The sequence below is a fragment of the Vitis riparia genome, chromosome 19, assembly GCF_004353265.1.
Source record: "Vitis riparia cultivar Riparia Gloire de Montpellier isolate 1030 chromosome 19, EGFV_Vit.rip_1.0, whole genome shotgun sequence".
Lineage (NCBI taxonomy): Eukaryota > Viridiplantae > Streptophyta > Magnoliopsida > Vitales > Vitaceae > Vitis > Vitis riparia.
Window position 1 is genome coordinate 3,466,822 of NC_048449.1, and position 27,765 is coordinate 3,494,586.

At 34.2% G+C, this 27,765-nt stretch overlaps 2 protein-coding genes across 2 annotated transcripts; one reads left to right on the forward strand and one right to left on the reverse strand.

Moving 5' to 3' along the window:
* The first annotated feature begins 1,233 nt into the window (after positions 1 to 1,233).
* LOC117908645 lies at positions 1,234 to 5,188 on the forward strand. The gene is made up of 3 exons (XM_034822312.1): positions 1,234 to 1,358; positions 4,504 to 4,583; positions 4,755 to 5,188. The coding sequence occupies exons 2-3, from the start codon at positions 4,508 to 4,510 to the stop codon at positions 4,853 to 4,855; spliced, it is 177 nt and encodes a 58-aa protein (XP_034678203.1). The 5' UTR covers positions 1,234 to 1,358; positions 4,504 to 4,507; the 3' UTR covers positions 4,856 to 5,188.
* A 3,557-nt stretch (positions 5,189 to 8,745) lies between these two features.
* On the reverse strand, positions 8,746 to 23,297 carry LOC117908907 (MLO-like protein 11). Its single transcript, XM_034822740.1, has 15 exons — positions 22,258 to 23,297; positions 21,814 to 21,871; positions 21,422 to 21,657; positions 21,119 to 21,235; positions 20,380 to 20,440; positions 15,911 to 16,005; positions 14,985 to 15,059; positions 13,351 to 13,436; positions 11,803 to 11,852; positions 11,489 to 11,529; positions 11,073 to 11,243; positions 10,898 to 10,933; positions 10,479 to 10,546; positions 10,313 to 10,373; positions 8,746 to 9,345 (listed from the first exon to the last, which is right to left on the reverse strand). The coding sequence occupies exons 1-15, from the start codon at positions 22,381 to 22,383 to the stop codon at positions 8,935 to 8,937; spliced, it is 1,692 nt and encodes a 563-aa protein (XP_034678631.1). The 5' UTR covers positions 22,384 to 23,297; the 3' UTR covers positions 8,746 to 8,934.
* Between the last annotated feature and the right edge of the window lie 4,468 nt (positions 23,298 to 27,765).

Below are 27,765 nucleotides of genomic sequence, written 5' to 3' on the forward strand. Positions count from 1 at the left end.
CTAGCCTCAAAAGGTCAAGATCAACCAATGAGATAATGAAAAATAAGCTTTGTCGTCCAAAGGAATATAGTTATTCACACCTACCTTTTTTCTCTTAATTATTTTCTCAACAACAAATCCTAAGGCAAAATCATTTCTTTAAAGTTTTTTGGTTAACAAAAAAAATAAAAAATAAAAAACATTTGAGATAAAGTCAAAGCTAATGCCAACCTTTTTATATATTTTTTAAATCCACAAAATAATATTATGTTTATAACACATGAATATTTTTTAGGGTTTATGATATAAATTTTAATAAAAATTTGTTGATAGTTAAAAAAAATTAGTTAAGGAATAATTTAAAAAGTGTTTTAGAAGTGAGAAATTTAAAAAAAAAATTGAAAGAGAAATGAAAAACAAAACAATTGAATTTTTTTATGCTGCAAGGTGGACGTCAAAAGTACGAAATTATAGTTTTGAATTAGGGTGCAACTCAGATAGGCTGATGACCCAACCCAATGTTTGGCATGCTTGAGCAATCAATCTTAATACTTGGGTTGGGTTTAGATTAGGTTTTTGCAGCCTAAATTCAATTTGGATTGAGATTGGGTCATAATTTGAACAACCCAAGTCTAACTCAAATCGATTTAATGTTTTTATAATATTTATAATGTATTATCTTATATAATAATATTTATTTTATTTTTTAATTTTTAAGAAAAAAATACCAAGTTATATTACATCATTTTTTTTTCATTTTTTATAAAGATATATAAATTTATTTTTACTTTTTTGTTGTTTTATCTTGCAATTTTATCTTATTTAGTGTTGGAATTTTTATATAAATATATAGGAAACAATTTAAAACATTATAGATGGACTTTGACTTGCAACCCAATCAAACCAAGTCCAATTTAAACCTAATCGAAATTTAGAGAAATCAAATTAAATTAATCTTGATTGAGCAACTTGAGTTAAAGACTTGGTTAGATTGAGTTTGAATTGATTGTTTTTTAATTCAGGTCGAACCGGATTCGCTATCATTACAAACTTAATTTCAAACCATGCTAACTTAGAAGGTATTTTGGTTATTTCATCAAAAGTCATTTTTGTTTTAAAAAAATCTTAATTCGGGTAAATGTACGGAGATATCCGATGGATGCCAATATAAACACTCTTGTTTAATTTAATTATTAAAAATTCAAATGACTGAAATACCCCTCAATTAGTCCCCTTTCATTTTCAGTTCTTTCGGTTCTCCTCTCTTGTACACTCTCACTCTCACTGCTCTCGCTGATCTCAACGGTCGGCGGTATCGCTCTCTCCGCCGGTGCTCTCTCTTGCCGCTCTCTTTGGCATACATATTTCACTTTTCTCAGGTATATACACTGTAATTTTCTTCTCAAATATCTCTAATGGGAGTCAATAAGGTCTATTTTGTTGGTATTAGGGTTTTGATTTTTAGCTTGTATTTTGCATTTTTATTTTTCGAGTAAAGAAAGCCTTGGACATATAATCTGCATATACCAGCATCAAAATGCAATTTTGTATATATGTATGTGTGTGTTTATATATATGTATATACTTCAATGAAGAACTGGGATACTGGCCTTTTTATCATCTAGTGCATGGACAAACGGTGAAGTTCAAATGAACACCTAATGATTAGGGGTTGCTGTCATCGATGATTATAACTATCTGCAGCCAGCCTTACTGCCTTATGAGGTAGGCTTCCTTAGCAATTTTGAAGTAAAGGATAAGGGAAGTGAAGACAAGAGGAAAGGAAAGAAAAACGAAAGGAAAGTTGCATACATGTTTTGAGTTCAATTAGTTTTTCCCACACTCTTTTCTCAACTTCTCTCACTTCTTGAAGAAACTGAAAAGGAGATCAGCTCCCTTCTGAAGAAACTGGAGTCAGGAAAAGGGCACAGGGTTAGGGTCTCAGGCGGGAAAGAGGAATCTTCCCTCGGCATCCCATTTTGAGAGGGAAATCCGTAAAATGGGGTGCTCAATTAATTACAACAGTTCTCCCCTCGTTGTCAGGGAAAGGGGGAGGAGCACCAGGGTTTCAACACCCGTTTTGTTAGTTTGTTGTACTGATTTTAGTGCTGGTAGAGGGTTTTGGGTTGTGGTTGGGTTCAGGGGTTGGTTGTTTTGTTAGGGTGGTAAGTGTTTGCTTTGTTTTTTCTTTCTCTTGCTTGCCTTGTGGCCCTTTTTGTATACTCCGTGTGTGCTCTGTTGCGTCATTTTGCAAACACTTTTAATTTATTATCCTCACTTACCTATCAGAAAAAACAAAAAAAATCTCACGAATAGAAGTGAGGAATTTCAAATGTGTAAATTTTTCCTTATTTTCTCTTTTTATCTTTCTTTTCCTTCCTCCTTTGTTTTTTCCATTACAACCAAATAAGGGAAAGTAACATTTCCTTTTTTTTTTTTTTCTTTTATGTCCTCGTGCAGATATATATAGCCTAAGAGTTTCTTTCCCTTTTTTTATTTTTATTTTTTGATCAGAAGATACAGCCTAAAAGTTACAGTAATATAGATTATCTACAAAATTGACTTATCGGTCCTGTATCTTTGCAATAGTATCCCTATGGCCGCAACATAGTTTGAATCTAGGCCATTCATTTACAGCCCTCAACTTCATTGTGATGAGGATGGTGAGTTGTCAAGGCTTGAGTAGGAAAGAAGTGCAGGGGACTGAGAGGAGAGGAGAGTAACATGGGTTGGCCCTTGGCAGTAGCCTCAAGCAGGAATGGAGTGCCCTTAGAATTGACTCGAGGGTTATTGGAGATGGGGAAAAAATTCCTTCCTTCAAATGATGTAGTTTTTCTGTATTCAAACCAGTCAAATGGGTTTACTGCATAAGTAGTCTACTTTGTCTTGATGAATGACAAGTCTTTGGCTTCATGCATCAAATCTAGAGATACACTGAGTTTGCATGGGACCATAATCTCCATTCCCAGCTGTTATCCTACCATGCATTATTAACCTATTACCTTATAGCTTTAGCTTTATTCATTTGTTTTTGTTAAATTTGTAGTCTAACATGGTATTGGAACTCTAGCTAACTAGAGGTCTTGAGTTTGAGTCTCTCCCTCCTTTTAACCTCCATCCTTTTATTGGGGAACTGAGAATGTTAGCCTAGTATGCATTGTGTGATGGTATATAAAGGCATTTGGAGTGGTTGTAAGACAAATTCAAGGACTACCTTTGCATAAGAGGAGAGGTATATCTCTACATCACTAACCATGGGGGCATGTTGACCTCATTCCCTAATCAGCCCTAAGGGTAGATCAACGGTACCTCTTGGAGATCTCCTTTGCCAATTGGGTGAAAAAGGTCATCTTTAATGCACAGAGAGAAAAATTAACACTCTACTTACAAATATCATCCTAGTCAAATCATAGAACGATCTTTCTTAGCCTTTGCCACACATGCGCATCCAATTTGTGTGGGCATCCTAGACACTTGGGGATCTTTCCAACTAGTAGGCATCCATTCCAAGTGCGAATTTTGTCTTATTATAAGGATAAACTGGATATAGCCTGAATGTGATGATGCAAACTATGTGAAGTCATATGAATGTAGAACAACTTGAAATGCATTGCTGTGGCCATTGCCAACGTGTAAATCCAATGTGTCATATGGGATCATGTAGCATAAATGGCTAGGTCCATATGGAGGGTGCAAAATTGAACATCAACATACTGTTAAAATAGTTTCTTAGGTTTGCAAAATTATTTATTATTATGTTACCAATTGATTTAATTTATAAATATATTGCCATTGCTTACTTTTAAAAAAAAACGTTACTGATTGATTTAAAGCTTATGTTGATGGATAGTGGACCAACAATGTATATCAAACTCATTTTAGCTTTAGCCCAAACACATAGCCCCACGAGTAGCATTTTTTGAACTCACACATGGGCTTAATAAATTGGAGAAATAAACATGCAGATATTTAAACTCATGACCCCCTCTAAACAAGGCTTCAATATCATGTCAAGCTCCCAATTGACCTATTAGTTTAAGTTATTAGGTAGTAGATCAGCAATGTATTTATTTGTGCTTTAGGCTTGATATTGTTATCGTTCATTGTTGCTAGGCTACATAGTTAAATGGAGCCTGCATAGATAGTGCCTGAATGAGACACCATGGTGAGTGAATTGTCTGTCTAACCAGATTTTTTCACTTATCAAGAAAATTAAGAAATCCACGTTGGTATCCATTTTGGTGTATAGAGAAGCAGCAAAATGAAAATTTTCGTTCCTACCAAAACCAACCCATCCTGAATGCTTGAAATTTTCTGTTCATGTGTGCCTCTTTAATTAGGCATCTATTTGTTTGTCTTCAAACTTGTTACAGTTTTTGGGTTCTAAGTTCCTTCCTATTTTGTTTAAAGGTTCCTCATAGTATACAATATTGCTCTTGATCCTTTAGAGAGCAATGGATTGTTTTATCAGTAAAGTGATTTGTATTTTAAATAGTATTAAATTAGTTCGCTGGATTTTGGCAGCTATATGGGAAACAGAGGGGTTATTGGGGATAAATGGTCGTCAAGAATTCTGTGGCTTGTTGCAATTGGAAGTGCAGCTGGTATGCATATCCAACTTTCTTCCTGAATTCTTGCTTAGCAGAATTTTTTAACTGCCAAAGTTGTATACTAATGACTTATTCTAACCAATTGCTTCAGCTATCATTTCTTTCCTCCTTGCTGAAAATTCTTTATGTTTCTCATTCACTCTACTATGATTCTTACTTGTTTAGGCCTATATATGGTTGCTGTAGAAAGGCAAACACAGAACAGACAAAAAATGATGGCTGAAAAGTTAAAGGCTATGGATTTAGACAGTGGTGAAGAAGCCTAAGTACAGACATGTCAAATTGTTAATTTTAATGCCTATGCAGCACTTCTCCGGTTCTCCAAATTGGGTCCTCTGACTAGTTACAAGGTGGCCTTTGGTTTTTTGCAGACCCATATGGGAATGTTTTCAGAGTGATACTTTTCACTTCCTGAGATAATAAATTGTTTGTTTCACACCTTTAAAGGGCAGTTTTTTGCTCTTTCATTTGATCTCAATCTTTTCATGGCTACCAGGAGCCAGTTATTTAGCAGGCTATAATTTTTTTTAAAATTGTTTGGTGAAATAACTTCAATACTAATTCTATCCTCAAAGAGATGTATTTTGTTGCCTACTGTCTATTTTTTGGTTTGTTGTTGAATATGCTATCGGGTGGCCCATCATTGCACAAAACTCTCAATTGTGCTTGTATTTTCACCTATAGAATAATACCATCCTCAAGGCTATTCAGTGATGCTACTTCAACTGTGGGTGGGGCATTTTTTGTTCAGTCTCCTCACGCTCATTGTTCAACTTGTTTCAAGCTAGGTTATCTTACTGTTGATCCATCTTATTCAAGGATAATGATATTCTTCTTTCACATGTGTAGCACTTGATTGAAAATCCATGCTAATCATGGCTTCGTTTCATTCCAATATTGTTCTGTCAACTTCAGAAAAGCTATTCTCACTTGAACTTGTCTGACTAGTAGCCTAATGTTGCGTTAAACCAAGCTTCACATGGGTCCAAGCTAGCTAGAGTGATGAACTCAAGTTGAGGTTCAACCCAACTCTCCCAGGGGGACCGCTACTGGTGTTAAGTTGCATCTGTTGGTTTTGAAACCAGATAAATAAAAGAAAAACGGAAGCCAGAAAAATTTTCTCAAAATTTTTTCTCAATGATCAATACTTGTATTAATTTAATGAAATAACAAATATAGGTAATTTAGAATTGTACCTTGCGATTAGGCTGATAAATTTGAACTCCACCAAAAGGATCTTAGAATTCCAAATCCTCTAAAGCACCATGGATCTTTCTCTAACGTTTCTCCAAATAATGATGAACTCAAAACGAGTGGGCGTTCTTTTTTTTTTTTCTATCACTTGGGTTTTTATATCACACAACTTAATATCTAGAAAACTTATATTCTCATCCCATCATCCGAAAAACATTGAGAAAAAAAACGAAGAAAAAAATAATTGACATATTTTGAATTTTGAAAAACATGGGAGAGAATATCTCTCCCCATGATCCCCACTTAAAAAGTGTTTCTTAGGGAATACAAGTAAGTGTGGTCTTCACCACATTGTATCAAAAAATATTTTAAATAATCAAATTATAAAATAAATAAATCAAATCAAGATTGTGTGAAATTAATTTAGAATTCAAAATTCCAAACTAATAAAATCAACCCAACATAAAAAAAATGTTCATATAATTTTAATGGAGTCGTTGAGAGGAACTATGGACATTATAATTTTAAGCTCCAATAATTTTGACAATTAATTAACAACTTAATTAAAAATCAAAATATTAATTCCAAAATTACTCCACTAAAAATTTGGAATTGCACTCTTAAAATTATAAAATTAAATATATTCAAAGGATTTGAATTGCCCATTGATATAGTCACTACATATGAGTCAATCCTCCACAAACGGTTCATAATTAAAGCTAGGTTTTTCCGTTAACCTCTTTAATTATATCTTTCTCCTTAAGTGCCATTGGTTCTCTAATGAATAATATATTTATGGTCTAATCATAAATTGAGCGCTCTTATCATTCAAGGCCCGAACCAATACTTCTGGGAACCGTCCATCTGACTTCTTAACGAAGGAATGGATTTCATCTTGTATATTAATATTCCGGCTATTTATTTTATTATACTTCCAATACACCAAGAATTTGACACTATGTATTTGTGTCATTACCCGGTATGTCAAAAAATACAATACAATAAATAGGAGTCTATTAATCACTCAGAATTAAGATCAATGCATATATGACCATCATTGATTAATATTGAATGCTCTATATTATAACGGAATTTATCAGAGATTCATAATTAATCGTGTTCCAGTTCTATATAATCAAATTATATAAAGCGCTTTCATTCCAATAATCTCATTATTAACAATCCGGATAAGATCATTTCATTCAGAATGTAATGAACCGCGCTAGTAATTTTAAATTAAAGATCCCAACTTTAATTTTTAATTACGAACATATTAGATTATTTTACTTTAAATATTATCCTCCTGTATATAACACTTATATACAATATTTAAAGTTACAATTAAATAATCTAGGGTTTTCGATATTTATAAAGCATCTATAACATGCATGCAACAATAATATTGAAATAATTCCTTAAAAAAAATATTAATAATCAACAAAATAAATAAATAAATAAATCTCATTTATTTATGGGCACATATTCCAACAGCATCACCAGCCTAAATTCAGGAACTTATGTGGAGGCACTCCTCTACTCAACTCACAATAGGATGATGACTATGGGATTTCAGCACAACCGAATAAAGGCTCTTGGTGCCTTCCCTCCCTCTCTCAGACTAAGCAGGCACTAGGAGCTTCAATATATGTATATATACACACATGGAAGGGGCACTTTATGTTTAGAGGCATGCAAGGCACTCAGGTTGGCAGATAATGGCTACAGCAAAGGGTCTTCATATTGTGTTGTTTGTGATGCTGTGTTTAAGACTGCTATTCTCGTATAGTCCTCATATCTAGTAATGAGAAAGCAAAGGACCTTCACTCTCATGCAGAGGATGGGGTTGGGTCTGGTTCAGGTATGGTGGGTGGCGGTGGCGATAGAAGTGGGACACTTCTGTATGATTGGTCGTGTGGGTCTGAATCGGGTTGTCCTCATTGCCCTGACCATGGTGTGTGCGAGTCCTGCGATTGTGCATTCAGTGGACCACCATGCTGTAATCCTTTTGATCCATCATGTTCAGGATGGGTCATGGGTCATGGGTCTGGGTCTGTCAGCCATTGCTTCCACCACCAAACCTGGGCTTATACCTCTGCAACATACAGCCCTCTGCATAAGGTCCCTAGCATCCCTAAGCAAGCTGATCAACACCTCAGTTAATCGCTGCAACACCATCCCATTATACGAGCCACTCACAATCTCACCTTCCATGTTTAGCCAGCTCATGCTTTCTACTTGCTTAGTAGGTTTTCAAAAATAAATGGGCTCATTTCCTAATTAGTTTTTGTTCTTTTTCCTGATCAAAATTAAAGGTATTATTAGCCTCTATGATACAATAATAATTCCTATACTCAGATCTCTCCCATCCTGATTAAGGTAAAATTCATCCCAGATCTACATACAATAAAAAGATGTGTGTGGGAGTAGATGGAAAGCATTTTAATATCATAGGACTAAACTTTTGAGTTACTAAATTTTCTAAAAGCCCAACCAAAAATGTATATCATAATTTAAATCCCCTCACATACCGTCACATAACACCTGAAGACATCCTTCATTTAAACAGAGATATAATAACATATTGAACAACCAATTTTCTTAAAACCTTCGACCGTTAGAATCTAGACCCACAATATGTAACATGCTCGTAACATAAAACATGATCCTCACTCAGCTCTCTTATGATTCTCACTCTCTCATGCTTCTCACTGAGCTTTCTCCCTAATGTGGTCCATTTCATGCATATGGGAACTCAAAAGGTAAATTGCGGCAATCTCTTGAGTATCTCATATGAGCTGTGTCAAGCTCCTCATGTTATTTTCAATAATTTTCCCATTCAAATTGAAGTAGAAGTTTGGAGAGGATTGCATCATCAATGTCTTAGAAAGGGGTGAAAACATTGAGAAAAATTTGGGGAAGTCTGTCAATGCCACTAGGCTGAGTCCATCGAGAACATAGAAGAGAAACGATAAACTATAGGCTCGATCATTATCATTATATGTGAGTAAAGAAAACAACAAAAGCTCACATTTCGATTCCTTTGTTGTTCTATGAGTTACATATCCATTTCTTTGTTCTATAAACTCGTGTTATAAGTTACAATATCCTTTTCTTCTATTACTATCTTCTTGATAGGGGGGTCATTGTTCCTTCATTCTCTACTAATAGGCATTGAGGAGGATCTTAGAGTATTTGAGGAGGATCTTAGAGTACCTTCTGGGTGAAGGTGCAATGCGACTGATGCTGAAACAGAAGCAGAGGGTCGAAGAAGAGGTGTACCAGCCCGACTTGAGGTTTCGTTAGCCACAGGGGAAGGATCCAATGTCATATGAGAAGCAGGTGGTATCTCGATTTCCATGCACCCACGATGGACAGTTTCTGGGGTATCGAACAACCGGTTATCATCTTCCTCAACTGACATTACCGTGCTTGTGTCCGTGTGTATGGTAGAATCGTCTGTGAACATACCAAGCCTTCTCTTCCTCCTAGCCGCTTTCCCCCATCCATGAATTGTCTCTCTTATTCTGTGCGGAATTAAGGCTGCCTTATAGTTTGTTCCCATCTGAGAAAATTAAAAATTCATGCTATTAGAAAACTATGTACATAAATTGAAAGCAGCAAATCATATTTTGTTAGCATATTCATGTATCCAATTGACAGCACTTATCAACCAAGTTTTATTCATTCGGAAAATGAGGATATCTACAAAGATAGAGCTTTCAGCTCCAATTATGTTTGTAAACAACCAGTTCATTATCAATTTCTGAATCGCTTGTATTGTAGAAGTAATCTCTTAAATATTTCCAGGTATGTTATGAAAACAATTTAGTTATAAAACATTAAGCTTTACATACACCTGCATTTGAGTTCTACAGTTACAAGCATGATCCATAGAACCTAGAATGAACAACTGGAATGAAGGTTGTGACTGGGTTGTAGCCAGTTGATCTAACACTTGACTAGGCAGCCCATGGTGCATTGATATATTCAAAAATCTAGATTGACAATAAAGATTCTAAGCTCCAGCATTATGATCATTGCTTAATCAATGAAGTAAGTGATAAAAGGTCAAAAGTACTAAGGTAGAAGAATCATCAAGTATTGCAACTTTGTATGGAAATGGGATATGTGGATTAGAGAGATATTAGGCCTTTCGAAAGAGAGTAGCTGTTGTTTTTCTTGGATGCTGAGATCTGTTGATCTGGTAGAAGATTGAATAGCTAAGAGATAAGCTTTATTGATGGAGATATTTCGGGGATTTCCCACCTCCCTGATTGTGTTCATGTATGTTTTCTATGGTTCCCTTCTAGTTCTTATAGAGTATTTAGGCTTTTCCTCACGCATAATTTATTCTGTTTATTTCTTCTTTGTTTTTGCTTTGAAGAGTAACTCTTCCTTCAGGTATCCTTTCATTCTTTATATTTGAATAGAATGGCTATTTCTTACAGGGAAAAAAACTGGCAATCAAATACAGGTCAAAAATATTTCATGGCCCCAATTCAATTGGCAAATAAAATCATTAACGGTACCTGAGTAACCAGTGCATATAGTGGCAAAGTGCTATAGCTGCAAAGGAACTGTCCAGCGAACCTACAAGACAAAATCAGTAATACAAGGCCCATAACTAGCAAAATATTTCTTTAACAAGCAGAAATGTAGAACATATTATCACAGCTAGTTGAACAGTATGCATACCCCAAAATCAGCCGCATGTAGACCAGTGTATGTTTCTTAATAAAGCAAGAATCATAACCGAACTGCCACTGTAAATAAATTGATCATGACAGTTTAGTTAAAAAGCAACATATCTCCGTCCTAGCAATTTAAGTAAACAAAAATAATTCTTTGTTCCCTTTTTACTTCCAGTGCTTTAACATCTCACACTATTCAGTGCTTTTGCATACATCCTATCAGTTTTATCAAAATCAGTGATTTCTTAATGATGGAGCAATGCAAAGACAGGAAATAAAATATAGAAATTAATTTCTTTCCAATGAATAAAAGAAATCAACTTCTAAGTCAATTTCAGGTTGGTCAAAATTGAGTAGAAAAAAGAAAAAGTTATCTTCACCATTCCAACTGAACCCCAATCATAGATATGGAAAAGGAAGTACCCAAAACCAAAAAAATGAAGCCAGCTCAAATGCATTCTGCAAATAGAGTAGAAGAAAGAAAAATGCACATCAGTGTTACTACTCTAGGCGTTTGAAGTTGCTAGAAAATACATTTCCTTAAAATGATGTATAATAGAACAGTAAGCAACATCACAATGACAAACATAATGCGAACCTGGAATAGAATAAAATGGATTAAGAACAACAATAGTTCTGGCTTCTTAAACCAAAAAAGATCATTTCGAGGCTTTAACTTTGCTCCCGCGAAAAATCCAGTTATGCCAGCATTCTCCAATGCCAAGGTTGCAATAACATGTTGCAGCTTTGTGCCCACCAGAAGAACAAGCTGCATTGAACATAAAGCACATGCACATCATAACATGAGAGAGGCCAACTAACAAAGTTGGTGATAGGCAAAACTTTTATTTAGAAAAATTCACTCATGTCACAGCCCCACTTGTTGGAGATAAAATAAGGTACAATATTAGGGCTTTCAATTGTCTGCCTACAGTACTATCTAGAAATGTATTCATGTCACACACAGGTGACTGCTAAAATTTTTAAACTAAAGTTGATCCAAGCAAAACTTACAGTAATGGGAATCATGGCTATCCAGAAATAGAGATTTGACCCTGTACAAAGGAATAAAGACCAATAAAACATTAGTGAGTTAACAAGATCAAGTATTAATCTTAAATGGAACAGAGGCTAGGAGTGGGAAATAATGGCTGTATTGATCACTCAAACAAAAATTATGGCTAAAGTCACCTGCAGAGACTGACTAAAAGGAATAAGTGCGCAGAAGTATTCTCACATTAGCACAACCTCAGTATTTCCACAGTTAGCCAAGGGAAGCATATAAAAATAACAATTTCCAGCCACAATTTTCCCATAACAAGCCATACCTCTTATATTGAACAGCATAAATACGACAACAAATCCCCACAATGGGCCACTGCAAGAGATTAAACAAATAGGCATTTAGTCAGTTGTTCTTATGGAACTCAATTACATAAACCATTAATAACACCGATGAAGAGAAATTAGTGATGCCTGGACATTTTGAACTAAAGGCAAAACAATCGAATCAAACTTGCAGCAATGCCCTTGGGATTTACACAATTTACTCCAGAAAAGATTATAGATTAACCAATAATTAGTATCATGTATTTTGAGGACCCTGGCCATGAAGGGGCTTGATACATTTTTAATAAAATGCAATCTAACAAACCATGCACATGTATGGGAAGATAATAGAACAAGGAAATGGAAAATTAATTGACCTGGAGCCCTCTACTCACTGCAGTCAGTGAAGATTGGTTTCAAATAGTAAACTTCTTTACCATTGAAATAACAGTGACCTCAGGGATTTTCTTAAATATGGAAAGTTATATTTGAGGTGTGGTTGGAAGTGAACATAAAGAGAGGTCATTTCAAAATTTTGTTTCTTGCTAGGAACAGAAAGTGGCTTTGGGTACTCAGGTATTAAGATTAAGACAGCAACTCCTTTTATAGTCATTGTTCAGAAAGTTTTTTTTTTATATATAGGTAAAGAAAAGTTGTATATGGAAAAGAGGAGACACCAAAAGCAATGCCCTCAAAGTATACATGAAGTATACAGTAAAAGCCAGGCTCAACCCAAAGGGGGAGGGAAAGAAGCAAAAAACATCACCTGCCTTTACTTAGAGCCTAACCAACCAATGAAGCTAACAAGAGAAATAGGGCTCATATTTACAGACACCCTAGACCAAGACCATAGATTACATACAAAAGAAATTTTCAATCTTTGGATCGATAACTCCTCATTGTCAAACACTAACATGACCATCTATAGGAAGTATATAGTCATTGTTCAGAACGTATTTCAGACATTTCTGATACATCAGAAGCATACACATCATCTAAAGTGTAAATTGAAAGAATTCTATGGATTATGTTCTTTTGAAAGGAGAACGTATTCTAAGACAAGTCAATATCTTTTTCTTTGATAGGAGAACGTATTCCAAAATACTAAAAGTTCCTCCTTGTCATATATATTATTCTGCACCTTCAGGAAGATTTCCATGATTTCTTGTACAATATTTTCAGTTCTTTCTTTTTTTTGGTAGCACAATATTTTCTTCTTTCTTAATGGGTTTCATACAAAAATGTTCATTAAATAAACCAAAAGGACATCCTTTTCAGGATTCATGGTTAAAAAATATGCTCGGCCAAAATAAACAGATGTAAACCTTTCTCACAAAAAAACTAATAATACAGAAGTTAGTTCATTTTTTTCTTTCTGATGGCAGCCCAGGGGTTGGGGGCCATGGGCTGTGATTCTGCAAGGTATAGCCTTGTAAGACAAACAAAATGAGGTATGATTAACACACATAAATGGAAAACAGGAAAAAAGTTGTGTTCATTATTAAGTAATAAAATAATTAACAAATTTGTAAAACTTTGTTGCTTACCTCACACCAACTATCATTTGGAATTCCTCTTCCATAGAGCGAATCATATAGCTGTGAAAATCATATTTTAGTGTGAGGTTGTGATTCTGCCATGAATCAAAAAACAAAGAGTAAATATTCATAAAACAGTATTAATACTTGTACTTATTATGTAGCAGCAACAGACTCTAACAATTGTAGAATGCTTCAATAGTACAAGAATAAATAAAAGACACACAGGATCAATCAAGAACAATGCAGAAAGGAACAGGAACCAAATTCTAGAATTCTATAAATCTGACTGATAAAAAATCTCTTTCACAATATCCATAGGAGGAAAATATTAAAGATTCTAATTATCAGTCCCAATCATTGATTCCATGGGCCCCAGCATGATTCTGTTATGAACAACATGCCATGTGAACAAAGATACAAAGCATAAACATTCAGAAAAATAACATGGAACCAGGAATAATTATAAAAAAAAAAAAAAAACACACATGAAGGCAATGTAATAGAGTATATGCATGGTTTACTACATGTCATATAAAGAGCATGGACTTATCAAAGTTATAACATAAAATTTAGATACCAAGTAGCCATTAGGCCCATTACAACCCTGCTCATATCAAAAAGTAATAAGGTCCTTTTTTTTTTTTCTGAGAGGCAAATAAGAGATAGATTAATGGGCACCTAGCAACAAGTAATAGAAAAAATTAATATCATCTTCAGAATCACATGATATTTGAAAATGAGAAGAATTACTTGCCAATCACCCCTCCCCTCTTCAGAAAGAATCATTCTGAAATAATGATTTCCGATCCTAGTAAAGAAGCCTATCATCAATTTATTTTTCTTACGCTTATAGACAACAGAGTTTAATTCTTGTGGGTCAAATTCAGTTTGGGTTCATAGAATTTATGAGGTAACTGATTGATTATTTATATAATATTGATGATAGAGATAAAAAAAAAAAGTCTCATTTTAACTTGTGATAATCACCTGGAACGACACTCTTTACTTAATATCCAATTATAAATCTGAATTGAACTTTGCTAATACTGATAAAGAAAACTTCCTGACATTGACCAATGGTTGAGGTTTGGAGGACTGTAGCATTCCCTATCAGTCAAATCATGATTATATGCATCTTCCCAAGCTAGAGCTATCTTCCATTGTTAAATTTAGGGATGTTTTGATCCTTGCCACATAGCTCTAGCTCTATCAACTGCTATTGCCAAGAGATCCATGCACTCTTCCAAAAAGGGGCATCTGTGGACAAATAGCACTCCACAATTTTAACCACAACAAGCCTCATAATAGCTTTCCATAATCCCACACCATGACTTCCTCTTAGCCTCTCCCCCACCCATTGCCTACAATATTAAACTTCTATATGCTCCTTGTTTAGGTCTTCTTTCACCATATGGTTTTATGCCAAAATGATAGAATCTTGTATTATACTTTATAGAACACTATAAATGTGCAAATACTCGATGCAATATTAGACATAGGAAATTAACGATATAATAACAAATTCAATCTATCTTTGAGGAACAATGCTTCAAAAACTTTAAACCAGAAACATTTCCATAAATAAAACCATAGGGTGACATATTCATCATATTTATCTGACACATAAGAATGTTTTGTACCATTATGAAACCCTTGCGGAGAGTAAGGTAGTCAGCACGAACCACCGAACGCCCAAATTGTCGGAAGAAACAGGTCTGCAATTTTAATGTGAATCTAAAAATAAATTGAAATTCAAACACAACCACTTTATGATAAGTTTAGAGCTGTCACATAAACATGTAGAAAGTATAGCAATAACAACTACTTCAAAAAGATATGTCAGAAAAGCAAGAAAACAGGGAAAAAGAGAGAAGAGAAAGGATAAGGAAACTGAAAAACAGAATGAAGAAGAATCTTAACCTAAATAGTGAAATCTCTCCTGCAAATACTCTTAATGCATTTTTCAAATGCTTGAAGTTTACAAACTTGAAATCAAAATGCAAAACTATGATATAAAAGGTTTCAATTTCAACTTTGTACTAGCCTTTGACTAGTAAAAAAGAACAAATACTTGATGGAAGTTGATCAAAGTTCAGTTATGTTTTTCATTTATGCTGTATGTGCTTATATGTGGGGGTTTAATAAAAAGTCAGAGTGCCCCCGAGTTAATACACTAACTTTCTGGCCATCTTTTAGAGCTGCAAAATTTCAGGCTATTGTTTAGAGCTGCACAAAATTTCTTGGTATAAGATTTCTTCTATGTTCTTTGCCTAATAAATAAATAACCATTCAAAATAGTTCGCCAAATATTTCTACAGGAAGAAGATCTAAGTGTAAGCACAAGAAGTTGGGTAACAATGAACCCTAAAAGTAAATCATTGTTTCCTAATAAAGGATTTGATTTGTGAAACTCACAAGGTTTCTAGAATTCTTCAGTTAAATAATATGTATGATAGTTTGCTAAATTCATTTCTAAGAACCCTTGTAAATAAAAAGAATACATCGTAATAACAGGGAAAATAATAAAAACCAACGATTTTATTTCAATGAGAATTTGTGCACCTACCACCCAAATAAGAAAATTATTCCTGACCAAAGGATTTGATGTATGAAATTTGACAAAGGTTGATTGCCTTCGTATTGTCAACTCTCTCGTGATGTCTGTAATACAGTAAGTTCATGTTAACTTATTCGTGATTTTTGTCAAGAACTAGCTTGAATATACAGATATCAAAGAATCTGAGAATAAACTTTAAAACATGCCTCAGATCAACAATGCTGATGAAGCTCACAAAGGCATGATACGCCCCTAAAATATCAAAGAGGAAGAGCATATAATGGCCATGTGAAACCACATCAAGCAAGAAGATCTATATTAGAAGCACGGTTGAAAAGCATAACTTATAAGTTAAGAACTAGCTCATACTCTTGTAGTTCAAACACATTGTATAAAGATATTCATGCTCTTGCTTGATATTCTAAATATCATGATCTTCACCAGCACATATCAAGTTCTATTATATTTCAATTTAATTTTATGGGGTGCACTGTAGTAAGTATTTAGGAATGGGAACTGTTTTAAAATACATATGGGCTAAAATGAAGACTATAAATCAGTAAGGATAAATTCGAGGCATGTGATAATCTGCCTTTGTTTTTTTCCTCTTTCCCAAAAGGAAGAGGTATGATAATCTGTCATGTTAGGAAGAAAGGATGGGGATGAAGATTCCAATATCTTGTACAATCAAGGAAGTATAGCTCAATGGCAATATAGTGTAGCTGATTAGGTTGTTCAAAAGATGATTAAAACTACCACAAAAAAAAGGTCCAATTCCAGTACCCTCAACTTCGAATCTTTCATATAAGAAAAAAGTATTCCAGTATAGACAGATGATAAGGGTGATATTTCAGACCTACAACCATCAGGGAATTAAACTTATGACTCGTGCTATAAATAATAGGGCATGAAATTGGTCATGCAAGCTATTTGCCTACACACATGCATGCATGCATTTGCCTAGACATACATACATACATTTGCCTATACATGGATAACTGCCACACAACTCTATGTTGACGTGGATGAGGAGAACTACAAGTCTAAAATAATTAAACTAAAGATGGATGAGTAACAACACAAGCTAAGATGCATAATAAATTAATACATTCAGGAGAAACAAGAGTTACAACCAATTGTAAGCAAAATGAGGTGAATTGGTTTAAAGAGATTTTGGCCATTTCAAAGAAAGAAGAATCTCTGCAGCACAAGTAATTTGTTTCAAAGTAAAGGCACTACAAGGACATGATAAATTGCAGTGAGAACTACGAGTCAATCGGAAAAAACATCATCAAATACTCTTTTTTTTTTATATATAAGTAAGAAAAAGTATTGTATTAAGAAAGAGGCTCTAAAATAGCGGCCCAAAATGTACAAGAGAAGGACACTCCCCCCTTACAACTAGAACAAAAAAGAAAATTGTCCAAACAAGATGTACAAAAAACAGCTCCTCCCTCAACGGGATCCCACCCAATCAATAAATTCTATTAACATCGAAAGACCATCTTTTATAGACGGTTTGGTCTCCAACCAAAGTAAATACACAAAATAAGCTTTCAGCCTATGCAAGGACAGCAACCCATCTTCAAAAGCAATTCTATTTCTAACCTTCCAAACAGACCAAAGCAAACATAAAGGGCCCGCTTTCCATACCGCCCTTCACTTTTTGCCCACCCAAGCTCCATTCCAACCCAAGAGGGTCTCCTTACTGATAAAGGGAACAGCCAACACACATCGAACAAGGTAAAAAACAGCTTCCACACCTCCCTCGTCTTTTCACCATGGAGGAAAATATGGTCAATAGTCTCCTCATGAGCTTGGCACAAGAAGCATCTATTTGCTAAGGCCCAACCCCTCTTTTGAATTTGGTCCAAAGTCATAGCTTTACCCCAAAAAGCTTCCCAAGCAAAGAAACTAATTTTTGGTTGCACCTGAGAGTTCCATATTATCTTCAGTGGGAAACAAACCGATGAATTCGGTTCTAAAACTTTGTAAAGGGACTTTACCAAGAAGTTGTCATTTTTGGACTCCAACCACCTCACCCCATCCTCCTCATCCATCAACACTCTTTCCCCACACAAGCACCCCAGTAGGTTCTCCACCTCAACCAACTCTCAATCATTGAAGGACCTAGTGAAACAAGAGTTCCAACTCCAACCCCCCCGCCCCCGCTTACTTAAACAGTCCACATATCACTCACCCGAACCTCATTGGATGCAGCGAAAGCAAATAAAGAGGGAAAAGATTCGCAAAACAATGAAGTTCCACACCACTTATCCTTCCAAAAGCTCACCCTCTGGCCATTGCCCACCACTAAAGATAGTCTAGAGCTAACAAGGTGGCTAAGCTTCCTAATTGCTTTCCACAACCCTACTCCATACCCCTCCCTAACCTCACAAGAACACTACCCATGTTGATCATCCCCATATTTCCCCCTTATAACTTGGTTCCAAGAAGCCTCTCTTTCAGTTGCAAAACATCAAGTCCATTTTCCAAGGAGAGCCTTGTTGAGCAAAGTGAGCCTTGTTGTCAACCACCTCACTAAATGAGGTTTTTGCTCAAGAGCGCCACTTCTCCACAGAAAGTCCCTTTGGACCTGCTCCAATCTCATTCTAACCACTCTTGGCAGATGAAGGATGGACATAAAATAAATGTGCAAGTTGGACAAAGTACTACAAATCAAAGTAATTCTCCCACCCTTAGAGATATATTGTCACTTTCACATAGCCAATCTTTTATAGAATCTTTCCTCAATACCATCCCAAGCTACCACGGAATTAAAAGGAGCTCCCAATGGCATCCCCAAATAAGTGGACAAAAGACTTCCCACCTTGCAGCCCAGCTCACAAGCCAAATCATCCACGTTCTCTACCCTTCCCACTGGGATCAGCTCACTTTTATCCAAATTAACCTTCAACCCAAAGATTGCCTCAAACCACATCAACAACCAGCACAAATACATCATTTGCTCCTCCCGCACTTCACAAAAAACCAGAGTATCATTAACAAACAGCAGGTGGGAGACCTTGACCCCTTCACATCCTCTTCCCTGCACTTAACAAGCCAATCAAAATCTACCACAAATTGCTCTTTTTAAAAGACAGCTAAAGGCTTCCATTGCTATCACAAAAAGGTAAGGTGAAGGCAGGTCTCCCTGCCTTAGGCCCCTAGAGTTTTGAAAAATGCCCAAAGGTGTTCCATTAACCAAAACAGAAAACCTGATTGTGGATAAACACCACTTAACCCACCTTAATCACCTCTCCCCAAACCCCAGTTTCTCCATAACTATAAGCAAAAAAAACACTTCACATGGTCATAGGCTTTCTCGATGTCCAGCTTACATTGAATCGCCCCTCCATTACTTTTCAAAATCGAGTCTATTACTTCATTCGCAATGAGCACTGCAAACAATATTTGTCTACCCTCCACAAACGCATTTTGGGTCTTGGAAATCACCTTAGCTAACACCTCCCCCCCACCAAGCTAATTGGTCCGAAATCCCTTAAGTCCTCTACCCCCGCTTCCCCCCCTTTTTTCGGGATCAGAACTAGAAAGGTAGCATTCACACTATGCACAAAGCAGCCCGACGTGTGAAATTCCCTGAAAAAAATCATCACCTCATTTTTCACAAACTCCCACGAAAACTGCCAAAATGTCGTGGAAAGCCCATCAAGCCTGGAGCCTTATCCCCTCTGAAACTCAACAGAGCCTTATACACCACCTCCTCCTCAAAAGGCATCTCCAACCCTGCCACCTCAAATCATCCAGACTCTCGAAGGACAGCCCACTAAGACTGGAACTCCAATCACCCAAGGTAGAGAGCAGAAGCTGAAAAGCTCTACTTACTTCCTCTCTGATTTCATTCATCAAATACTCTTATTATTTAATACAAAAAATGCCCTAAGATAAAGCTAAATGGTGAAAATGGATTTGTCTCATCAACTGCGAGTAGTTGGTAAATAAGGCTTTGCTTTTTCTATTGGAGTTATATAGGGCCTTGTTAGGTCATATTCTTTAAGAAAATTTATATGCAATTCCACATATTTCTCATGGAACTTTCATAAAGCAGTGACTTGTGTGCATTGGCTTTTTCCATTAAACTTGGAACCACAGTAACTCCAATGGGATCAGGTTGTCACCATGGCAGTTTGTTGAGAAGCAAATCTGATACCATGCAGGAGAACAACAATAGAAGGTGCAGACACAAAGTCCTATCTCTGGTCACAGTTTTTCCAAACTTCCCGAAATCCTCTCCAACAAATTCACATGCACCAACAAACAATCCTAAGTACCCTAATATAGCAAAGAATATCTAAACATTTGAATTTCTAGCACCTACTTATTTTTCTACAAAGCCATGAAAGTCATTGAGGATCCAGGAGTCAAAATTCATAAATATGTACTGTATCCTCATCCACAAGAAACTTCAGTCAATATAAAGGAACTGTTAGTCTATCTGATACCATTTTAAAGCTTACCAGTCAATACATCATGCCGGTCCCTATGAGCTTCATCCTCCCATTCCCTCCAACTGTGAATCTGGACAAGTAGTTACTATGTCAAACTGTTTGCAAAGGTAATAACAAATAGAGGAGCTTTTCATTTTTATTCTCCAATTAAAGGCACCCCACACTCTGCCCTTCCTTTTTTTTGCCACATAATTTGGAGTTCTCAAACACAAATGAGATTAATAAAGGTCCATAACCAAAAAAGCAATTTCACATGAGATATGTCTAATCTCAATTTAACAATATGGGAAAACCATTGTACATTCATATTACGCATGGATGGACCAAACATTATGTAAGAGAAATATGGCTACCCTATTTGGGCGCTTGAGTCACACCTGGGGATACAAGTAAACTGGATGGCCATAGAAAATAAGAAGGAAGCAGATTCCATGTCTAAGAAGGGAGCAAAGACCTTGGAGGACTTTAGAGAAGATTCTATCTTTCTAAGGCAGGCTAGAGTCTTCAATTTTTGGATCATTTTGTACAGAGGCTTTGATGTTTATATTGTAGATCCAACATCTTTCCGTTGATCATAATGAGTTATAATAATTCTTAAATCTTTCTTTGTCATTCCACTATTCTTTCATTTCTTAAAACAGCAGAGTTAAAATTAAACAAAAAAGAGAGGGACTGCAAGATGAGTAAACAGATGCAAACTTTTGAGTCAGGTTTGCCATAATTATAATTGAAAAAAAAAATGTTTGACCTTCACAATTGCCAGCAACATAGTTAAGCAGCTGTAAGATACATGTGTTACTGCCATGACAAAGATGAAGCGGTGCAACTGCTCAAGACCTTCATATGAAACAAATGGTTCATGTCCCTGCACAACAAAACAAAATTTGATTTCCCCTAGATCATTCCAAATGTTAGCAGAAAGAGTTTAGATTAAAAGAACCACATTGGAAAAAGATGAACAAATTATCTCAGTATGATAATTTGAATTCAACAAAACCAAGGCTAGAGTTCAAGACAATATATCAGTATTTTATATGGATAAGTCACTTGCCTCTTTGCAGCTATTCTGACTCAAGACATTCAACACTCTCCTAAATGAGTGAGGAAGAACAGAACCCATCAACAGTTTACGTTCCTGAGAAGACTTTCTTTCATTTCCTTCTTCAACATCAGCCCTGCTGCAGGGAGCAAAGGGACTATCATAGAACTTTGATGGAATGCAAATATCAGATATCATGCTTGAGGTTGCCGTGAGAAGGAGAGATATAAATCCAAGCAACATCAGCTCTGAAGACAAAAGTCCAAAATATGAAGCTTAGAAATGAGAGAATTCAAGTTAAACAAAGTTCAACTTTTATCAACATTCACTTATCACCACTGCATCAGAAATAATTCTTTGACAGATCTAAGAGGTTGCACGCAGAAGTGCCAATTGCCAAATACCTTCTTTCATTTTCTCAACAGCTTCAAGTAAAGGCTTTCGACTAGTTTTCCGCAACCACTGAAAAAACAATTGAAAAACATAAAACTATGATATCCTGGTATTGCTGCATGACAAATCAAACTCGATTTGGGGCAAACATAATAGAATATAGAAAAATATTAAAATTTTCAAAGAGTGGAATACAATTGATAGGTATAAGAGACAAGACCCATGTCCATGGAAAATTCACAGAATTTTAAAGAATGAAATTCAAAACACTACAGTAGCATTTCATTTCCAACAAGAATCTCAAAAGACATAGAAACCCAGCTTTAAGATCCTGAATTCAATCCTATATGAAGTAAATTAAATAAAGATATAAACCTACTCCTTATTATTGACCACAGATGAACAGAAAAGAAGGCATCAGGAAAATATCAGCATATCTGCTGAATGCCACTTACATTACTTAGTCGGTGGATTGAGCGCTCCACAAGCAAGGAAACAGCAACAAAGATCGACAAGACAAGTGCCACAGACCATGTTGGCGTTAAGGCCAAAGATCGTGTTTCCTTTTCATTTTCTGCCATTCCAAACACTCCTAGTTGCAAAGCGTAATCTACAATCGAAGTTTAATTCCAAAACCTCTGTCCTAGGACCAAACTCAAAATTTTTCCAATGTGGTTATGAGCCAGAATCGCTGACCTCAATTCATAAGACATGACCGTGTCAAAGAAAACAGAAACATAAATTTTCTCGCCCAGTATTCATGTACAAAGGGCGAGAATCCAGCCCCGAGACTTTTGTACAGTAGCTCAGTAATCAATGGGCCTTATTGTCCACGCCCCAAAAGAAAGAACATGGAAACAACGGAGACCAAGACAATGACAAGAGAGGGGAAACGGGTTGTTGAATTAACCTGAAAATATCACTATTCTTTCGTCATTTTTCCAACAACCGGTAAACTTCAAAACTGCAATCGCACTGAAATTCACCCCAGAATGAAGTTTTTTTACAAGTCTTCAGAAAATGGAGTGGAAACTGACATAGTGGCCTTTTCCAATCAATTCAGCCACTTTCAACACTCCCTTCTCCTCCAAATGGCACCCCACTACTTCTTCAAATCAAAAAAGATCAGGGTTTTTTTTTTTTTTCAAAATCACAGAAAGGAAAAGCTCATTCCCTTTAAAGGACAAAACTCATCTCATATATCTGTCACATTATCATCTCCCAACTCCCACATTTCTCCTCCAATCACCTTCAATACAAAAAGCCCAGATTCAAATACCCAAAACCAAACCCACCAACCCCACAGGCAGAAACAGTGATGGGATTGGGAGCTGAGCTGAGAGGTAGAAAATAGTATTTCGGTAGATTATGGTAAGATGTGGGGTGTTTCCGTAACTTTTCTAGGGTATTTTCAGTGCCTAGACAATTTTTGAGGATCTTGAGAAGAGCCAAAAAGGGAGATCTATCCGATGGGAGCAAGGCCAGAGCGACCTGTGTGATGGCACAGCTTAAAGTTTAAAACTGTCATGCCAACTCATGTGCTACTCACATGATTCCATTTTTCATTGATTATAGACGTTATTGTGATTTTAACGTACACCCAACTTCCACGGAAATTCATGGACGCCACCTTCGGAAGACTTTCCTACAAAATTTTCCATTACAGTTTTTAAAAACACTCTCTGATGAATCTTTTTTTTATTTTTTAAATAAATATAAATTTGAGAACAATTTTTAAATATTTTAAATTATCATTTTCATTTCTAAAATATCAAAAACTATATTCAGTGTTGTTTGAAAACAATTTATTTTTTAAAGTATTTTTAATAATTTTATTTTTGTATAGTTTGTTTAGGATAATTTTTACAAAGAATTTTATGTTTGGAATTATATTTTTTATTAAGATTAAAATAATGTAACTATTTTTAAATTTTTATTAAAACAAAATATATTTTTTACATGGATTTTAGGAATTATCTTGCTATTTTTCCTACCTGCATGTTTAGGATAATCTTCTATCTTTACATTTGGTGTGGGAGGGATGGAAATCATTACTCCAGGCATGTGGTTAAATTTTTACTTGAAAAATTATATGTAAATAAATTTTTATTTAATAAGAATAATTTTGATATTACCAAAGGTTTTAATTAAATAAAAATATGTTTTTATATGATTTTTAGGTTATATATGATTTCAAAAAACATTCAAGAAAGAAAAAAAATGTTTTTTACAAAAACTATTTTTTTATGTTTGATCTTATGGTGAAAAGTATGAAATAAAATCAAATGTAATTAAAATAAGTTATAAATATATTTATTTTTTAAATTATTGAATCTTTATATTGATGAATTAAAAATAAGTTAAATGATTTTAGACTAGCATAAAAATATAATTTATGGACTTTAAATTTAATTTTTATTTTTTCTATTTTTTTCCCTTTGTATTTTATTATACCAACGGGAACTTTAATACAAACAATATTAATTTAAGAATACAAAAATAAAATAATCAACACAAAGGCACACAAAGTTTTAACATAGTTCAACCAATAATACCTACATACACGAATGAAAAATAATCATTTCATCATACAATAGATAATATTACAAATGACAAAATTAGATACAATTATTGGGTTCTGAAACATCTCATATTTCCTTATTATTTATATCTACACCTTGAATTATGAATCCCCTCACTCTAGTGATATCTCTCATTTTTCATCACATCTCTATTCACCTCGAATGATTTCTTTACAAATTCATTTTCATTTCATATATAATATTTTTTATAAAAGGAAATCTCTACTGATTAAAAACTTGAGACACTTTTCAATATATTTTTCCTTACATTTTTTCTCAAATTTTTGATAAACCAAACATGGCATTTAAAGAAAACACATGTATTTTAGGCTTCTCCAAAACACATGTTTTGTCCTTCAAAGATGTTTACCAAACATAACCTTAAGAAAAAAAAAACACATGTACATGTATCCCCCAATTTTTCCAAAACACATGTTTTGCCCTTTAAAAATGTTTCACACGTTTTCTAAAATGGAACTTAAAGTGTAAATATATTATGTGAAAATAAGAGGCCTTTGAGAGATTTATTAAAACCAACTTAGTATTTGTAATTTGTCTCAAAACATTACTAGTTTTGTTGGAAAGTATATCAAATTTCTAATTAATATATGTTCATTTAAAGGATATTATAGAGAATGTTTTTTATATTTATATGTCATTGTAATATTATATTTTTTTTTATAAAATATGAAACTTCATGAAAAATATTTTTATAAATATTTCAAATCATAAAAAAAAAAAATGTAAAAGATAACGAGAAACATCAAATCAAGTAAAGATGCTAATAATTTAGGATTCAGATATAAGAAGTGGAAAAATATCATATGATATAATGAGATTATTATTTATCATCTATGAATATATGTATGATTAGTTGAACCTCCAAATATTTTAATTAACATATTTGCAATAAAACTTCCATTAACACGAGTTTCTAGGTTTAAAAAACATTTCCAAATAGGATTATAATATATCAAATATTATTTTTAAAATGTTCATCTTAAATTCTCAAGCTAATTAGCAAAAAACTCATATTTCTATAGTGTCTTTTATTCAATTTCTACTAAAAAAACCTATCACTAACATATAAAATTCTTGTTAACACGATAAATCGTTTATATAAGGTTTTTATATTTCAAAGTCACAATCAATGTGTCCTTGTAACATTGAACCGTGTGACATCGTGTCCAATAAGATTGCAGGATGAACGGTCAAAGTATTCAAAGTATCATACAATGATATAAGATCATATCTGCCCTAATTAAAAATCACGACTTTAAAACACACATACCCAATTAAAAAAAAAAATCATGTAAGTAACTTATGCATAGATATAATTTCAAGGATTTCTTCACTGTCATTTTCTGTTAGAACAACCTATAACAATACTATAAAATATGCTTACATCGTTGTAATAAAATATTGTTGAATTGAGACATTTAACAACCCCCGAGTGGAAGATGAGTGTGAAAGCCCATGCAGACCAACCTCCCCAAAGCAAGGACAAACGAAGAAAATGGAATCAGCCGTGCCCATGTGCATAGCAGTCAAGTCTCCATAGAATTGCTCGCAATGAGACAAGAGAATAAATAGTTTTGACTTGGGCAGCTGAACCCACAAATAAGCTACATTGATGGCGGCCATCAAGGAGGGATTGTTTGGGTAAATGAATATGTTTATACAAAATTCCAAAGTGGATCAACAGTCTTCACTCCGCACATTATGACTCTATGACTCTTCCTTCATGTTTCAAACAAAAAATGTGGGTCACTCTTGCAGTCTTGCCTACGAAATCCCACTGCCCGCAATGGATTCCTTTTCTTAGAGAAAGAGAAATATATAAATATTTTTACTGAAATCTTTTCCTTTGCTTATGCTTTTTGGTCTTTTGATTATTTAGCTCCATTGACATATATAAATTAATATGTAAAATTAATTAGTTTGTTAATTATAATTAATTATTTATCAAATCTATTTTAATAATTATTATGGTACATAATTCTTTACTTGATTCCCCTTGGCAAAATATCTCTCCCGATGTCAATAAGAATTGTTGTATTACATAAATGATTTTATTGAAAAAGTTAATTTAATTAAAAACAATTAAAAGATGTTTGGTGAACTTAATACTTATTAATTAATGACTTAAGTTAATTTTAAATAAATTATTTTTAAATTGTTGACTTAAAACTTATTACTTACTTTTTACTTTTAAATATTAAGATTATTTGATAAAATTCACTTAAAATATATTCTAAATCATCAAAATGATATATTTATTCTCATTATTTTAACTAATTTTATATTTTCACTAATTTTAAACAATAATTTAAAGTATTGTAAATACATAAAATAATTACAAAAATATTTATTATAAAAGATGATTTGTGAATATAAAGTCATAATTATAAATTATATTCTTACTAAATATGGGTAATTGAAGTAAAAAAACTTGAAATTAAAATTACGTTAACTATTTTAACTTAATACTTAAAAGTTTATTTTTTTTATATCAAGTTGTGATATTAAGTTATTTTATTAAACTTGCTTAATTTACTAAACGCCTACTTAAAATGAAACTTTTATACCTGGAAGGCTTTATTTTGATTTATATGAAAAGTTATTTTACTATTAATAAAAATTTCATAATATTGAGATCATATTTTTAAAATTATGATTGTAATTTCAACTTTAATTTAGAAATCTAAAATAATAATAAAATTGTTAGGCATTTCCGAGTCCAATACCTAACTCATACCATCTATTCTATAAAATAATGTGCCGACATTAAATGAAATACGACATTCATCATCCACAACGCGTTATCACGTAATACGTCCACGCATTTTTCTTTTTTTATCCATTTTTCCAAAGAAAAAAAAGACACTAATTTCCACCGAATTTTATTTTTCAAAACCTAATATTAAAAACCCTTGCCGAGCCTCCAACGTAAATAATAATAGAGCCATAGACTAGAGTCCCACCCCACATCAAACAAGTAACATCAACTCATCCACAAGCATGTGACTTGGTCACTTGGGTCTAGTGTCTCTCCAATGAGTTCTTGCAGCCACTAAAAGTTTCCCCAAGCAGCCATAATGCATACGGGGGAAGTGGGGTTCAGACCCATTAAAGTTATGGGGCCTGTATGGCTGGTATTTGGCTGAACTCAATGTGGGCCTGGCCCACCCATAAAGGTGAAGTGTGTACCGAACACAAAAAGGGATAACTGAGTGGAGGATGGGAGACATCCTAGGACCCATCTCGTATTATTGTGTCAAAAAAAGGGGAGGGGTCGTTCAGCATTATTATTATTATTATTATTATTATTATTATTATTATTATTATTATTGTTGTTGTTGTTGTTGTTGTTGTTTGATC

Bases quoted from the DNA above. Each gene is read 5' to 3' on its own strand.
- LOC117908645 (XM_034822312.1), top strand. From the start codon at position 4,508: ATGGGAAACAGAGGGGTTATTGGGGATAAATGGTCGTCAAGAATTCTG. The intron at 4,584-4,754 runs GTATGCATATCC...TTACTTGTTTAG, and splicing joins TGCAATTGGAAGTGCAGCTG to GCCTATATATGGTTGCTGTA.
- LOC117908907 (XM_034822740.1), bottom strand. From the start codon at position 22,383: ATGGCAGAAAATGAAAAGGAAACACGATCTTTGGCCTTAACGCCAACA. The intron at 21,872-22,257 runs GTAAGTGGCATT...TTGTTTTTTCAG, and splicing joins CAATCCACCGACTAAGTAAT to TGGTTGCGGAAAACTAGTCG. The intron at 11,853-13,350 runs GTAAGCAACAAA...AATCTCTTGCAG, and splicing joins CAAATGATAGTTGGTGTGAG to TGGCCCATTGTGGGGATTTG.